Source organism: Ranitomeya variabilis, chromosome 1 (genome assembly GCF_051348905.1).
Source record: "Ranitomeya variabilis isolate aRanVar5 chromosome 1, aRanVar5.hap1, whole genome shotgun sequence".
Lineage (NCBI taxonomy): Eukaryota > Metazoa > Chordata > Amphibia > Anura > Dendrobatidae > Ranitomeya > Ranitomeya variabilis.
In genome coordinates, this window is record NC_135232.1 from 185,344,217 (window position 1) to 185,362,312 (window position 18,096).

Here is an 18,096-nt window from a genome sequence, read left to right on the forward strand (position 1 = left end):
GAAACAAACGTGAAAAGTTATTTATTTCCTAGTGACACAAAAAAACACAGACAAGAGATAAAATACAGAAACTGCCCTTCACTAAATCCTACTAACAGCTGACAGCTTGGAAGTGCGATTTATATGTTAAAATGCATTATTTATTAATTTACAATTCTTTTTACATATGAGAAATTTCCTTTTAACCCTTTCTCGATAATGCAATTTTCCGTTCTTTTGTGCTTTCATTTTTTCCCCTCCTTCTTCCAAGGACTATTTTTTTTTTATTGCTTCATCCACATAGTCGAAAGAGGGCTTGTTTTGTTTTTTTTTTGCTGGACGAATTTTAACTTTTGAATGCCACTACTTATATATTTTTTCATCTTTTTCTTTTAACTTTCACAGTATTTTGTAATCCCTAGAGGACTTGATCTCTTGTATTACTGTATATAGCAGAAACCACGGTCTCCTATGGACGCCAGGGGGAAGTTGACTTTCATGGGATCATAGCCATGACGCACAAGGAGGTCTTCAGCAGACCCCTGGTCATCATGACAACGCATCGGCATCCTGTGATGGTGTCACATGGGCGGTTAGAGTGACACGCCCCACCTGCTGATGCGTTATTCATGCCGCTGTAACAGATTAACAGCGGTATTAAACAGGTTAACAGCAGCGACTGGAGCTCCACTCCACCCCCAGCTATTAGAAGCAGATGATGGCTGATTAACACAGCCATCATCTGCCATTAAAGATAATGGCTCATTTACTGAGCCCACATAAAGATCACGGAGCCGGAATTGGAAATACCAATACATCCAATGTCGATAACTACCATATTCACTATTTGGTTGAAATGTTGAAAATGATGCTTTGGAAACTCAAGAAATAAATAAAATGACCAAACTTAAAAGAGAATGTGTCACCAGGTTTTCTGAGAGCCACATAGTTTATCCCCTTCACAATGAGCCCGTTTTAGTTTTTTCCTTCCAATCTTTCCCAGAGCCATAACTCTTATTTTTCTGTCTACATATACATGTGAGGGATTGTTTTAAGAGGGACGAGTTGTACATTTGAATGATGCCATTCATTTTACCACTGTGTACTCGAAAACAAGAAAAAAAAAAACTGTGAAAAAACACAATTCTGACTGTTTTTTGGGAATTGTTTTTGCAGTGTACATTTTGTGGTAAAAATAACCTCCCAATATGATTCTCCTCATCAATAAAATTACGGATGTGTGGACAGGCCCATAAACTACCACAGGTACGATTGCCATCCATAAAAAACACAGACGGCACGCATATGCGATAAACTGACCTGTGAATGAGCCCTAGTTTGAATTTAATTGAAGTGTTTTTTGCTGTCTCTTTGGTCATTTCTCAAGTGCTTATTGAAAGTTTTGGACTGCTGGCAGGTTATCCAGCATTTGGACTGCGGTTTGTATGGGTGTTTTCCAATTGTTTCCTCCCCAATAAATAAACTAGTGTTTTTGAAGTGAAAATGCTGGCAAAATGCCCAGAGAGACACCCTGGCATCTTCTAGGCATACTTTGACTCTTTCCATTGACTTGTATTAGATTCATCAAAGTTTTTATACCAGTTTTCACCACAGTTTCTCTCAGCTCAATCAAAATGGGTTGAGCTGTGGCGGGACGGGACGCACCAGGGGCGCGACGCCACAGCCGGTCTAATTCCTGACGAGCTGTGGTGTTCCATATACCAGAAATCTCACTCAGGTGCCTGAATGGAGTAAGATCTTTGGCATAGCACACAAAGGCGCACGCCACTCATCAGAGGCTCCAGATTCATGAAGAAGTGTGCACCGCTTCATGAAGCTGGAGTGTGTGACTCCACGAAAAATTCCAGTCTTGATTATATTCTGAGCAGCTGAAGAAGAATGGTCTGCTTACTTCAATTGTCAGCTCGGCGACATTGGAAACCTGAGGCGGTTAAAAGACGCTCAAAAGTCAGAACATATGAACAGAAAATCATGTTTACATAGAAATGCATATGTTCATATTTTGAGCATTTTCTGAGGACTTACTTGAAAGACGTCATGTGCACCGACCCTCAAGCTTAACCCCTTAATGACCGTCAATACGTCTTTTACCTGACGTGAGATATAAGAGAATATCCTCCCCATACAGGTAAGAATCCGGCAGCTGTCGGCTGTACACTATAGCTGACAACTTGCTGTATCAGCCACGATCAGTGTTGTCACCATCCATATCTGTTTAACCCTTTAGATGCTGCTGTCAATAATGACTATATTATATAAATGTTTAAAAAAGTGTGGGGGCGCCCTCTTTATCCCAATTGATGCCCTCAGATCATGATTATGTGGTCCTGATGCTTGCCATGGCAGTTCACGAGCAAATAGCAGCCTTAGGGTACCGTCTCACAGTGGCACTTTGGTCGCTACGACGGCACGATCCGTGACGTTCCAGCGATATACATACGATCTCGCTGTGTCTGACACGCTACTGCGATCAGGGACCCCGCTGAGAATCGTACGTCGTAGCAGATCGTTTGAAACTTTATTTCGTCGCTGGATCACCCGCTGTCATCGCTGGATCGGTGTGTGTGACACCGATCCAGCGATGTGTTCGCTTGTAACCAGGGTAAACATCGGGTTACTAAGCGCAGGGCCGCGCTTAGTAACCCGATGTTTACCCTGGTTACCACTGTAAATGTAGAAAGAAAAAAAACACTACATACTCACATTCCGGTGACTGTCACGTCCCCCGGCGTCAGCTTCCCGCACTGACTGTGAGCGCCGGCCGTAAAGTAAAAGCAGAGCACAGCGGTGACGTCACCGCTGTGCTGTGCTTTACGGCCGGCACTGACACAGTCAGTGCGGGAAGCTGACGGCGATTTACGTGACAGTCACCGGAATGTGAGTATGTAGTGTTTTTTTTTTTTTACATTTACAATGGTAACCAGGGTAAACATCGGGTTACTAAGCGCGGCCCTGCGCTTAGTAACCCGATGTTTACCCTGGTTACCCGGGGACTTCAGCATCGTTGGTCGCTGGAGAGCTGTCTGTGTGACAGCTCTCCAGCGACCACACAACGACTTACCAACGATCACGGCCAGGTCGTATCGCTGGTCGTGATCGTTGGTAAATCGTTTAGTGTAACGGTACCCTTAGAGTCTGACGGCTACATTGACCTGTTCTAAAGTCAGAGACATTTAGGTGGTAAAAATACACTTTTTAATTCTGTCATGTCACTTTGCATTAAATCCTGAAAACCACCTGAAGGGTTAATAAACTATGACAGCAAATTTTAATATGTAAAGGGGTGCTACCAATATTCCTCCTCTTTAACACTTCAGAATATTTTCATCTAAAAATCTCCAATTATATCTGGCCAAATTAGCAGTGCCAGCTCGGCTTGTGATAATGTGACCAACAAATACATTTATCCAGGAGTATTTCCAAAGTAACTGTGGTCTCTCGGAGCAGTGTGGAATTGCTGCACATATAGGACAGAGGACTTCATGAAACTGCAAGCGACTGTGTGGCCTACCACCCCATAGGTGTGCCACCGCTGCTCATACGGACCACCAATCCATAAAGTGCACTGACCTAGTCTACTGTCATAGCTTCAGCAGGGCAGAAGTTGACCAACAAACCTTTTGGAAAAGTGGAATCTATGGCGATAGCGATCTACCCTCTACTTGTTACGCATTAGTAGACCTAGATGATGTAACCTACGAACAATGGTGTCGCTGTGTCTGGATACTTGGGACCATGTACTGTAGATACCTAGATAGATCACTGTGCATCCTTACACTTCTACATCACAAATGAGATTTTATACTGTTAGAGCCCTGTGATAACAATCCAGATGATCAGTCCATTTACCTGCTGCTGAAGCCGCAGCTTGTCCTCCTCCAGCTGCCGAATCTTTAACCTCTCCATCTCTATCTGATGTACACAGTCTTCCCTCACCCTTCTTATGGAGTCCTGCCGCTCCTGGACACTCCGTTCACACTGCAACTGAAGTTCTGCCTTAGCCTTTTTTAACTGGAAAGTAAGGACAGCAAAAGCTTTACAGAAAAGTAGCACAATAAAGCAGCACACACAGAAATTCGGCTACAGGAATTCCTTTCTCCGATTCGTAATAGGCCCCGGAAAAAGCACTGTACCTCCGCCATCTTTCCTACGGAAACTTCTCCTACAATGCAAATCCTCCACTGCTGTCAATGTGGAAGTGATGATAAAATTGCATTCAGTTTGGCTTCCAAAATACAAATATGGTTACACCAAAAGAGGAAAAAAAATTAACCCCTTCCTGACATGGCTATTTTCCATTTTCGTTTTTGACTCATGAGGGCTTGTTTTGTTTGCAGGATGAGATATACTTTTGAATGACACCATTCATTACATGACGTAATGTACTAGGAAGCATTTTTGAGGTGAGGCGAAACTGAATTTTATTTTCCTTTTTATTTACCATATTCACTGTACAGTAAAACTAACCAAGAATTATGATTTTCCAGCTCAGTATAATCACGGAGATAAAGAAGAAAAAAAATGCATGTTTGCCAAGTGGCAAAAACAACAATTGGTAAATTTTTAACTCCTTACCGATGGGCATAATAGTACACCCACATCGGACTCCCTCCCTTTGACGTGGGCTCTGGCGGTGAGCCCACATCTTTCCCGGCACATGTCAGCTGTTCATGGCCGAACACGAATTTACTGACATCTTGTCACATTTTCTTATTTTAATACATTTCTAATAAAATCTCTCTCTCAGAGGGGTTGACATATACTTGACTGTTTCGTACTTTTCCCCATTGCGGCTACATGTTGCTCTCTAAAGACAATTGTGCAGTCATCTACATTTTTCTATGCAGACGCATCCACTACAAAATATGCTGCATGATGCATGATTTTAAACAAATGAGACCCAATGGGCGATTTATGTTTCAATATGTCTATCCTTCTGAGGTGTGCCGCCAACGTATACTCAAACTGTAACCCATCCCCAGCAGCCTCCACTGACTTGATCCATATATGGATATCTATGTGGAAATTGAGGTGCGAACCACTTTACTGGATCAGTTTAATTAACCCCTTAACGACCGCCGATACGCCTTTTAACGGCAGCAGTTAAGGGTACTTAATCCTCAGCGCCGCTTTTTAATGGCGCTGAGAAATAAGGTTATAGTGCTACAGGGGTAGCTGAGACCCCAGAGATCACGATTCGGGTCGGTTTTTACCATCCCCAGTCTCGTTATCACCGTGATTCACAGAATAACGACGATCACAAAAAAAGTCAGATTTCCCATTTATTTCTCTCTTCTCTGATATGACCAGAGGAGAGCAAAATGGGTTCCAGCAGGTAGAAGGGTTCCAGCCCAGCACCCACAGACTACCGACATGGCCACCACAGGACTAAGATCCAGCTAATTTATTTACTTATCTCCAATTGCTGAAAAAGAGTAACTTTTTTTCATGAATCAATAGTACACATAATATATTACACATTTATTATTTTCATATCAATTTTCACATCAGGGAAATCAGCTTTTTTCACCTCATGGTCTGATCAGTCATTCTCAATTCATGGGTAAAATGTGTATTCAGTGTATACAGATTTCCCCACTACTGTTATAGGGAATAACAGTTGGTGCTCATAAGGTTCTATGGAGAAATGGAAATGTCATTTCATAAGAATGTGTAGCAGAATGTCTGTCGGTCTCCAGCTCTTCCCTCCTTGCTCTCCATAGAAGTTTAAAAACACCAAATGTCATCTTCTGTTGAGTACTGGAAATATCTTTCTTCACTAAATACAGATTTTACCCATGAATTGAAGTGAAAGATCAGTCTAAGGGGAGAAAGAAGCAAATTTCTGTGATAAAATAGGGATTTTTGTTTACTCACCGCAAAATCCTTTTCTCCGAGCCAATCATTGGGGGACACAGGACCATGGGTGTTATGCTGCTGCCACTAGGAGGACACTAAGTAATACAGAAAGAGTAGCTCCTCCCCTGCAGTATACACCCTCCTGCTGGCTCCAAGTGAACCAGTTCGGTAACAAAGCAGTAGGAGCTTAACATTTAACCAGGATGAACTATGTTAAAACCAAGCCAACACAGAAATAACCAAAACTGTTAGGCTAACAGGGTGGGTTATGTGTCCCCCAATGAGTGGCTCGGAGAAAAGGATTTTACGGTGAGTATACAAAAATCCCTGTTTCTCCTACGCCTCATTGGGGGACACAGGACCATGGGACGTCCTAAAGCAGTCTCTGGGTGGGGAACAATCAACTGTAATTGCTCCTTGTACCCACAGGTTACAGATGCGGCACAGCCGCCTGCAAAGTTCGTCTGCCGACGGTCGCATCTGCCAAGGCCTGAGAAAGAATGTGGTAATGTTTTGTAAACGTATGCAGACTGGACCAGGTCGCAGCTCTGCAAACTAGTGCTGCCGAAGCTTGGTGCCGGATGGCCCAAGACGCACCCACTGACCGAGTGGAATGAGCCTTAATCCCTGCTGGGACAGAATGACCTCTGATTCGGTAGGACTCCTGAATAGCTGAACGAATCCATTTTGCTATTGTCGCCTTGGAAGCGGGAAACCCCTTCCTTGGCCCTTCCGGGAGCACAAACAGGGCATCCGACCTGCGGAAGGACGCCGTCCGCGAGACGTCTTGAGAGCTTTCACTAAATCCAGTGTGTGGAGGGCCTTCTCGATGCCATGTACTGGTGCCGGACAGAGAGACGGTAAGACAATCTCCTGATAGAGATGAAGAAATGAGACAACTTTTGTCAAAAAGGACGGGGATGTTCTCAAAACCACCTTATCTTGATGAAAATTCAGGAAAGGAACTTGACAAGACAGAGCCGCCAGCTCCGAGACTCGTCTAATGGACCGCAACCAGGAAGGAAACCTTCCATGAAAGAAAGGACAGGGAAACCTCCTGTAGAGGTTCGAAACGAGCTTCTTGCAAGACTTCGAAGACCAGATTAAGGTCCCATGGTTCCAATGGCATCTTATAGGGCAGCACCCTATGGGAGACTCCCTGAATGAACGTCTTCACTTGTAATCTGTTGCCAACCTGCGCTGGAACAGAACGGACAGGGCTGAAATCTGCCCCTTGAGAGAACTAAGGGTGAGACCTAAGTCCAAACCCATTTGTAAAAATTTGAGGATGGAAGAAATGGAAAATTCAAGAGGAGAGCGTCCCCAGTCGTTGCACCAGGAAAAGAAGGTTTTCCAAGTGCGATGATAAATGCGCATAGACGTAGTCTTTCTAGCGCTGATCATGGTAGAGATGGCTTCCGGGGAGAAACCTGCCTGGGTTAGAACCCAGGACTCAACGGCCATGCCGTCAAACACAGGGCCTCGGAGTTCTGGTGGTAAACGGGGCCCTGTGATCGCAGGTCTGCGCGATTCGGTAATCGCCAGGGAACATCAGTGACTAGTTGAACTAGTTCCGCGTACCACGCCCGGCGCGGCCGATCTGGCACAATCAGGATTACCGGTACTCCCTCCGCTCTGATCTTCCTGATGACTCTCGGCAGTAAGGGGAGCGGGGGAAATATGTACCGAAGCCGAAAATGATGCCATGGGAGCAAGAGTGCATCTGCCCCGATTGCTGCTGGATCGTGGGACCGAGCTATGAAGTCGGGAACCTTGGAATTTAGCCGTGAGGCCATCAGATCCACGTCCGGAGTTCCCCAACGACAGCAGATCCGGTGGAAGATCTCCGGATGGAGAGACCACTCCCCGGAGTCGAGGCATTGACGACTGAGGAAATCTGCCTCCCAATTGTCCACTCCCAGGAAGTGAACTGCAGAAATCATTGAGCGGTTTTCCTCGACCCAACAGAGAATGTAGCCTACCTCGTTCATGGCTGCCATGCTGCGGGTTCCCCCTTGTCGGTTGATGTATGCCACTGCAGTGGCATTGTCGCACTGAATCCTGATGGGACGACCCGCCAGGAAGGGATGGAATTGGAGAAGAGCTAACCTGATTGCCCGAATTTCCAAGATGTTGATCGGAAGGCGCGATTCCTGAAGTGACCAGCAGCCCTGGGCAGTGTGATGTAAGAACACCGCTCCCCAGCCTAGAAGACTGGCATCTGTTGTCACAACTAGCCAATGTACTGGAAGAAAAGACTTCCCTTGATTCAGGGAGGACTTTAATGTCCACCACCTGAGAGACTGTCTGACTCGGTGGGGAAGGAAGATCCGACGGTCGAGGGAGAACGGGTTCCTGTCCCAAACAGCCAGGAGGGCATGCTGTAAGGGACGGAGGTGTAATTGGGCAAATGGAACCGCCCCCAAGGCTGCTACCATCCTGCCGAGGACTCTCATACTGAAGCGCAGAGAATGAGTGCGAGGTTGAGAGAGCTTCTGAGCTTCCCGCTGTAAGGCTGAGATCTTTTCCGGGGAAAGAAGCACCAACCCCTGGGACGAGTCCAGGATCATTCCTAGAAAGGAAATTCTCTGAGCCGGTACTGGGGAAGTTTATCTTCCAACCCAGGCGAGAAAGAGAATCTATTGTGATATTCACAGCCTCCTTGCAGGCGCGGAAAGAGGGGCCTCTGATGAGGACATCGTCTAGATACGGTAGCACCACCACGCCTTGGGTGTGAAGGATGGCCACGGCGGCCGCGATGACCTTGGTGAATACCCTGGGAGCGGTGGAGAGGCCGAAGGGCAAAGCAACGAATTGGAAGTGTTGTTCCTGAACTGCAAAGTGCAGGAACCTCTTGTGAGAAGGGAAAATTGGAATGTGGAGGTACGCGTCCTGGATGTCTATAGACGCCAGGAACTCGCCTTTTTCCATGGAGGCGATGACAGAACTAAGATTCCATTCGGAACCGTCGTACCCTGACTAACTTGTTCAGCAGTTTTAGGTCCAGTATGGGCCATACTGTACCGTCCTTCTTTGGAACAATGAACAGGTTGAATAAAAACCTTGAAACCTTTCGCTTTGAGGGACCGGGATAATAACCCCGTCTTCTTTTAGAGAGCTTATGGCCTGGAAAAACTCTGATGCCTTTGCCCTGGAAGAAGACAGGAAAAAACGATTTGGTGGAAGAGGAGAATTCCATCTTATATCCGGAGGACACCAGGTCGCGGGCCCATTCGTCGTGAACGACCAAGAGCCACGCGTCGCTGAAGAAAAGCAGGCGGCCGCCTACTTTGAGTGTGTCCCCCGGATACCACAGGGAGTCATTGTGTGGGAGATCTACCCGGTCTGGACCCCCTGGATCCTGACTGCCTAGGTCTGCCTCTCTATGAAGGGGAAGGTTTGTAAGAGGTTTGGGGACCTCTATCCCTACATTGGGTCCGGCCGGGTAGTAGATGTGGAAGTAGAGGACCAATTGAGTCGGAACTAAAAAATAGGGACCGAGCCTGCTGTTGCTGGTTCCAAAATGGCCGAAAGGGTCTCTGTTGTGGGAGAAATTTACTCTTCCCTCCAGTGGCGTCGGAAATTAATTGATCGAGTTTTTCGCCAAAATAGGGATTTTTGTGTACTCACCGTAAAATCCTTTTCTCCGAGCCACTCACTGGGGGACACAGGACCATGGGTGTTATGCTGCTGTCACTAGAAGGCTGACACTAAGTTGAGACAAAAAGTTAGCTCCTCCCCTGCAGTATACACCCTCATGCTGGCTTCCAGTGACCCAGTTCAGTGCAAAAGCAGTAGATTAATAGCAATATATTACATAACATTAGAGTATAACATGTCAGAGAAAGTCAAGAACTAAAAAAGGTAACGAGCCATAAGGCTAACAGGGTGGGTGCTGTGTCCCCCAATGAGTGGCTAGGAGAAAAGGATTTTACGGTGAGTACACAAAAATCCCTATTTCTCCTTTGCCACATTGGGGGACACAGGACCATGGGACGTCCCAAAGCAGTCCCTGTGTGGGGAACAATACAACCAAATAACTCTGTGTACCATCTGACTATAAGTGCACAAAGGCCGCCTGCAGAATACGTCTGCCAAGGGCCGCATCCGCGGAAGATTGAGTGTGGACATTGTAGTGCTTTGTGAAAGTATGCAGGCTAGACCATGTTGCGGCCTTGCAAACCTGATCTGCCGTTGCCTGGTGCCGAATGGCCCAGGAAGCACCCACCGACCGAGTTGAGTGTGCCCTAACCCGATAAGATTCTTGGATAGCCGATCGGATCCATCTGGCTATCGTGGCCTTAGAAGCGGCTGAACCCTTTCTGTGACCCTCCGGGAGGACAAAGAGGGAGTCCGATTTGCGGAAGGGAGCAGTCCTAGAAACGTACCTCCTGAGGGCCCGTACCACGTCCAAGGTGTGAAGGGCCTTTTCGACCCTATGTCTCGGCTGTGGGCAGAAGGAGGGAAGAATGATATCTTCATTAAGGTGAAAGAATGAAACAACCTTAGGGAGAAAAGCCAGAGATGGGCGTAGGACTACTTTGCCCTGGTGGAAGGAAAGGCGCCCGGCAGGATAGTGCGGCCAACTCCGAGACACGCCTGATAGATGTTACTGCCACAAGGAAGGCAACCTTCCAGGAGAGAATGGTCAGCGGGACATCCTGCAGAGGTTCAAAGGGAGATTCCTGAAGGACGCTCAGGACCAAATTGAGATCCCAGGTCTCTAACGGAATTCTGTAGGGGGGTACCACGTGGGAGACCCCTTGAATAAAGGTCCTGACTTGCAAGTTAGCAGCAATCTTACGCTGGAACAACACCGATAACGCTGAGATCTGACCCTTGAGGGAACTGAGCGCCAGGCCGGAATCCAAGCCGGACTGGAGAAATTCCAGAATGGAGGGAATGGAGAAAACGAGAGAAGGGCGACCGCGGAGCCTGCACCATGAGAAGAAGGCTTTCCAGGTGCGGTGATAGATGCGAGCGGAAGACGTCTTGCGAGCACTGACCATCGTGGCGATGACCTGCTGGGAGAAACCTGCTTGAGTTAGGATCCAGATTTCAACAGCCAAGCCGTTAAACGTAGGGCCCCTGAGCTCTGGTGGTAGATCGGTCCTTGGTGAAGCAGATCTGGGCGGTCTGGTAACCGCCAGGGGATGTCAGATACGAGATGAACGAGCTCCGCATACCATGCGTGACGTGGCCAATCCGGGGTGATAAGAATCACCGGAACCCCCTCCATCTTGATTTTTCGGATTACTTTTGGCAACAGAGGAAGTGGAGGGAACACGTACGGGAATTGGAACTGGTGCCATGGGGATATCAGTGCATCCAACCCGATGGCCCGGGGATCCCGAGAACGTGCTATGAAGTTGGGGACCTTGGTGTTCAGTCTGGACACCATCAGGTCCACGTCCGGAATTCCCCAGCGAAGGCAGATTTGTTGAAAAACCTCTGGATGGAGTTCCCACTCTCCCGAGGCGAGACCCTGATGGCTGAGAAAGTCCACCGCCCAGTTCTCGACGCCTGGAATGTGCACTGCAGAAATGGTGGAGTGGTTGGTCTCGGCCCAACGGAGAATGTGGGAGACATCCTGCATCGCCGCCCTGCTGCGGGTACCCCCCTGATGGTTTATGTACGCCACCACTGTGACGTTGTCCGATTCAATTCAGATTGGGTGACCCGCGAACAGAAAGTGAAAGCGTCTCAGGGCAAATCTGATAGCTCGGATCTCCAGAATGTTTATGGGAAGTTTCGACTCCCGAGTCGTCCAACGCCCCTGGGCAGTGTTGTGGCGAAACACCGCTCCCCAACCGAGGAGACTGGCGTCGGTAGTCACCATCAGCCAATGGATCGGTAGGAAAGGCCTCCCCTGGTTGAGAGATGATTCCAAAGTCCACCATTTGAGCGCTTGCCTGGTCCGCGGGGGCAGAGGACATGGCCAGTCGAGGGTTAAGGGACTCCTGTCCCAATTGTCTAGCAGGGCCTGTTGGAGGGGGCGGAGTTGCAGTTGAGCGAAGGGGACCGCTTCCATTGCGGCCACCATCTTCCCCAGGATCTTCATGGCAAACCGAATGGACTGCGGACAAGGGCGACAAAGCGTCCGGGCTCCCTGCTGAAGCGCTTGGGCCTTGGACCGAGGAGGTAAAACCAGCCCCTTGGACGTGTCCAGGATCATGCCTAGGAAAGAGATCCATCGAGCTGGAACAGGGGAGGACTTGTCCAAGTTGATTAACTAGCCCAGGCGTGAAAGGGAATCCAACGTAATGCGGACGCTTGCTTCACAGGCGTGATAAGACAGACCTTTGATGAGAAGGTAGTCTAAATATGGCAACACGACCACTCCCCGGGAGTGTAGAATGGCCATGACAGCCACCATGACGACCTTTGTGAATACCATGGGCGCCGTGGCAAGACCGAAGGGTAAGGCCGTTAATTGAAAATGGTCCTCTAGGATGGCGAAACGGAGGAACCTTTGATGTGGCGGAAAGATTGGGATATGAAGATAAGCATCTTTGATGTCTATTGATGCTAGGAACTCGCCTCTCTCCATCGAGGAGATGACCGACCGGAGGAATTCCATCCTGGAGTGCTGTACTTTTACGTACTTGTTTAGGAGCTTCAGGTCCAAAATGGGGAGCACCGTCCCGTCCTTTTTTGGCACGACGAAGAGGTTTGAGTAAAAACCTCTGAATCTCTCGCAACCGGAACGATGACCCCATTTTGGCGGAGGGATTCGATGGAGCAGTGAAGAGCACCGGCAAAAAAGGCCTGGATGCAGAAGAGGATACTGGTGGTGACACACCAGTGCTCGTCTGTAAAGCAGGGGGGAAGATCGGTGCCCTTGAAGGGGCCCGTCGCCCCAAAAGGTCAGCTCAGGCAGTGGCATCCCACATCGCAGGAGAGGATATGGAGAGGTAAAACTTCCGTGCTCGCCTGTTGTTGTTTCGGGGAAATCGGAACCTTGAAAGGTTCCGTCGCCCCTTCGTCCAGAAAAGAAGGTTTAAATCCAGTGTGCCTCCTACGGACACTAAGCTTGAACTGGGTCTCTGGAAGCCAGCATGAGGGTGTATACTGCAGGGGAGGAGCTAACTCTTTTTGTCTCAACTTAGTGTCAGCCTCCTAGTGACAGCAGCATAACACCCATGGTCCTGTGTCCCCCAATGTGGCGAAGGAGAAAAGTCGACCGCTCTGATATGGTAAAGAAGTCAATGACTTTTTGGAAGCAGAATCCACACGCCAGTCCCTGAGCCATAAGGACCTCCGAATTGCAGCTGCTTGAGAAGCACAGTAAGCGGCATCCAGAGACGCGGTCACTAGAAAATCCCCAGATCTGGCTGAGTAGCGAGGTCTGCTACCTCGGCGGGAAGATTGGTATCCAGAACAGCTAAAGACAAGACCTCAGCCCAATGGGTCATAGCCTTAGCCACCCACGTAGCGGCAAAAGATGGAAAGAGTGCAGCTGCTGAGGCTTCAAAAGCTGAACGAGCCATATTGTCGATCTGACGATCAGTGTGGTTTTTAATCGAGGCGCCCTCTGAAGAGGATAAAATAGATTTAGTAGCTAGGCGCGATACCGGAGGATCTACCGGAACAGACTGTGACAAATCTTTTCTTCGATCAGGAGCAAAGGGATATTTTGACTCCATGGGCTTTTGCCCTGTGAAGCGTTTATCTGGACGGATCCTATGAGATTCAACGATTTCCTTAAATTCGGGATGATTGGCGAACACTCTGTGAGCCCGCGTGGTCCTCTTAAAGGACACAGCATGATCCGTTTTAGATAAAGTTTCCTCATCTAGCTTCAGGGTCTTGTTTACTGACTTAATGAGAGTCGGGTCTCCTGATTGTGTTGAAACTCCTGATCTAGGGACGTGTCAGAATCGTCCTCTGAGCCAGGTTCTCTACAAGCCTCAAGGGAGGGGGAGCGAGAAAAAGAACTCTCAGAACCCGATTCCCGGTGACGGTCTGGGGACAAGGCATGAGTCCTTTTCCTGGAAGAGCGAGAGCTCCTTGGTAAGGTACGACCCCTAGTGTACAAGGGGTAACCAGGGATGCCATAGACCGAGTAAGGGAGGTAGCCCACTCAGGGGGACTAGGCTCACTGGGTTCGGTATCAGTAATGGGTGGTCCCTGAGCAGTCACCGATTCACAAGCTGAGCATAACGCAGTATTGTGACCCTGGGGTAGAGATACCTTACAAGAGGTACAAGCAGCAGAAAACACAGTGTGGGTTTTCCCAGACCTTTTGTTAGGCTTTGATGGAGACATAGTGTAGCCTTGAGGAGAGCGCTTACTAGCAGGGGAAGGGTTAAGCTATGTTTCTGCAGCTTACCCAGGTCCTGTGTCTTGAGTCCCCGGGGGAGGTCCGCAATGTGTTCAACGAAATCACTAATCCCTGAAGCTGTGATTCAGAACGCTGGAGCAGCGCTGCAGCATCAGCCCTGTGGGTGTCCAAAGATGGCCGCCGAGATCAGGAAGAGAAGGCGCTTCTCGCAGAATGAGAAGCACCAGAGAGAGTTGGCGGCGGTAACCGCCGGTGGGCGGAGCCAACGTTCCGGCCTGGACGAGAGAAAAGCCGGGGGCTAAAATTTTAAGCTTGCGGTTGCTGCCTGGCGCGCCGCGGCCGCTATTTTTTGCCCCACGCACCCGGGCTTTAAGATATATGCGGACCTCCCTTATCCCAGGGACCAGGACCATCCAGCTCCTTGGCTCCGCAGGTGTACTCACGGTAGATGCGGTGGGCCGGTGCTCAATTCACTGTCGCCACAGTCAGGGAGGGGGTGGAGAGCTTCTGCCGCCTACCATCATCCGCTATAACAGTGGTGATGCAGTGGGGGGCTGCACGGACGCCATAAACATCATGTCCGGCTATGCACCTGGCTCCAGGAGAGGTAGATGAATGGCTACTCCATGTAGTCGCCTGCTATGGAGGAAGGAACCGTCGCCCGTTATTTGCAAGTGTACGATTACCGTATATACTCGAGTATAAGCCGACCCGAGTATAAGCCGACCCCCCTAATTTTGCCACAAAAAACTGGGAAAACTTATTGACTCGAGTATAAGCCTAGGGTGGAAAATGCAGCAGCTACCGGTGAATTTCAAAATTAGAAATAGATACTCCATACCATTCATTATGGCCCCATAGATGCTCCACATAAAGCTGTGCCATATATAATGCTCTGCACCGTTCATTATGGCCCCATAGATGCTCCACATAAAGCTGTGCCATATATACAATGCTCTGCACCGTTGCCCCATAGATAGCTGTGCCATATATATAATGCTCTGCACCGTTGCCCCATAGCTCTGCCATATAGTGCTCTGCACAGTTGCCTCATAGCTGTGCCATATAGTGCTCTGCACCGTTGCCCCATAGCTGTGCCATATAGTGCTCTGCACCGTTGCCCCATAGCTGTGCCATATAGTGCTCTGCACCGTTGCCCCATAGCTGTGCCATATAGTGCTCTGCACCGTTGCCCCATAGCTGTGCCATATAGTGCTCTGCACCGTTGCCCCATAGCTGTGCCATATAGTGCTCTGCACCGTTGCCCCATAGCTGTGCCATATAGTGCTCTGCACCGTTGCCCCATAGCTGTACCATATAGTGCTCTGCACCGTTGCCCCATAGCTGTGCCATATAGTGCTCTGCACCGTTGCCCCATAGCTCTGCCATATAGTGCTCTGCACCGTTGCCCCATAGATGCTCCACATAAATCTGTGCTGCTGCTGCTGCAATAAAAAAAAAAAACAAAACACATACTCACCTCTCTTGCTTGCAGCTCCTCGGCGCCATCTTCCCGGCGTCTCTCTGCACTGACTGATCAGGCATAGGGCGGCGCGCACACTATATGCGTCATCGCGCCCTCTGCCTGAACAGTCAGTGCAGAGAGACGCCGGGAAGATGGCGCGACGCCCGGCGTGTGGAACGAGGACAGGTGAATATGACATACTTACCTGCTCCCGGCGTCCCGCTCCTTCCCCCGGACAGCTGGTCTTCGGTGCCGCAGCCTCTTTCTCTATCAGCGGTCACCGGCACCGCTTCATTAGAGAAATGAATAGGCGGCTCCGCCCCTATGGGAGGTGGGGCAGCCTATTCATTTCTCTAATGAGCGGTCCCACGTGACCGCTCAGGGGAAGAGGCTGCGGCACCCGGAGACAGTGGGACGTGCAGGGGGGGCGACAGGAGCCCCGGAAGCAGGTGAGTATATGACAGTGCTCACCCGCCGACCCCACCACCGATCATGACTCGAGTATAAGCCGAGGGGGCACTTTCAGCCCAAAAATTTGGGCTGAAAATCTCGGCTTATACTCGAGTATATACGGTAATTTAATAAAAATTAAAATAACGAATACACTAAAGAAAAAAAATATAACCAAAATATTGGTTAATCAATGAGAAAGAAGTGACTTGCCTAAAACAAGATAAAAAAAATCAACAACAACAAAAATGAACACAAATCCAATGGTAACAGGCTATTAACAGGCTAGGATCCTGTTACTACAAAGCGAATTATCATGTATGTACAAGCTTACACTGTAACAGAAAGCAATCTTAATAAAACTTTTCTTGTAAAGATTCAGTATGTCAACATGTCTAGAATAAATTAATGTGTCTTAGATAAGGAAATGTTTAAGGCACCAGAATTACTTTCTGCTTTATGTCTGTATCATAGCAAATGTCGTATTTTACCAATAGGATTGTGCCAAGAACAAAAAGCAGGATATTCTCCATGACCCTGAAGATTTACGACTTCTCTACTCAATCCTTGCAAGGCGGAAAGACTTACATTACATAGGTGAAGTTATGGAAGCATGGCCATATTTTACAATATATGAGAATGGAGAAAGAACACGAACAACTTATCATTGTCAACATCAAGACACAATTTACAGGTCTATTTTCCTGTATTTGCAACTGAAGTGAATAATACGTCTTTACTACAATATCTGTAGAATACGTCTTTACTACAATATCCAAAAGGACTTGTTTTCTAGTTTTATTCTAAATATTGTGCGATTTCGGTATTCCCCTCAGAGGTGGTCTGCTACTTTATCGGTCAGGGTTCTACACCCAGAACCTCCACCTCTACCCTAAGGACAGGTCATCAATAATAAAGCAGTGGACATCCTCTTTTATGACAAGTTAATAAACATAGACACTCCTATTTAAACAGCCAAACTGTTTTCTCATAGTTAACATTTATTTATCCTTTTACTGAAAGTATAGAAAGAGATGATCAAACCTCGAGTTCGTCACTTGAAATTGCAAGTTCTCTCTTTTTTAAATCCGCCAAGGCCTTCTGCAGTTGTTCTTCCTGGGCCATGTAGTCAGCAACCTGAAAAAGTTATAAATAAATTTAAAAAAAAAATAAACAAACAGTAATTCTAATTTCTAAATTAAATTACAAAAAATGTGTAAAAACTATACTTATCTACTCCACAGTAATGAATATTACAATCATTCCAAAACAAAATGAAAAAAAGAAAGAAATAACATGACCAGAAGAAATTCCTCTAAAGCAGATTTCATGTTAGAAGTTCTTCCAAGTGAGTTTCATACATAGTTTAAAGGGAATCTGTCACCACAGTTGACCTACCTAAACTATTAAATATGGGGCATACAAGGTATAAACTACTGAGAAAAGTCCTACCTGTATGCCTCATATAAGACGTCTTATTGCTGAGAAATCATCTCTTATCACATTTATAAATTACCTATTCCAAGCCCTGGGAAGAGAGCTGCCTGGATGATAACGCTGCCTCCACAGGTTATTTTACATGAAGGGGGAGTTACCAGTGTGAGACAAGTAACTAACACAGAACAGAAGAAATTAAATTTGTCTTCTTGCAAACACATTTTTTGCTTCTGTCTCAGATCTGCTTATACTGCAATCCTGTCTGCCTGTGAGATGGAAGCTAAAGTGGAGAGGAACCTACAGATGTGACAGGTATAAATCACACACAACTCTGCAGTGAGCTCAGGAGAGCAAAGAGCCTCTCTCACTGGTAACTCCCACTTCTATTTATAACAAGCTCTGGAGGCAGAGTTATCTTCCACGCAGGGTTGTCCCCATAACCTGGAAGAGGTCGTTTAAATTAAATGATAAAAAATGATTTCTCAGAAACAACGCAGCTGATAGGAGAGATACAGATAGGATTTTTCTCAGCAGTCTATACCCTGTATGCCCATATTTATAGTTTAGATAGTTCAAATGTGGTGACAGATTCCCTTTAATA

The 18,096-nt window shown here is 47.6% G+C and overlaps 1 protein-coding gene across 1 annotated transcript in view; it reads right to left on the bottom strand.

Moving 5' to 3' along the window:
• CEP120 (centrosomal protein 120) overlaps nt 1-18,096 on the bottom strand; it is a 153,125-nt gene that overhangs the window by 33,039 nt on the left and 101,990 nt on the right. Inside the window, exons 15-16 of the mRNA XM_077291055.1 lie at nt 17,103-17,195; nt 3,850-4,011 (exon numbers count right to left, since the gene is read on the bottom strand). Of these exons, the coding sequence (XP_077147170.1) occupies nt 3,850-4,011; nt 17,103-17,195 (255 nt within the window). The remainder of the gene's footprint in view (nt 1-3,849; nt 4,012-17,102; nt 17,196-18,096) is intronic.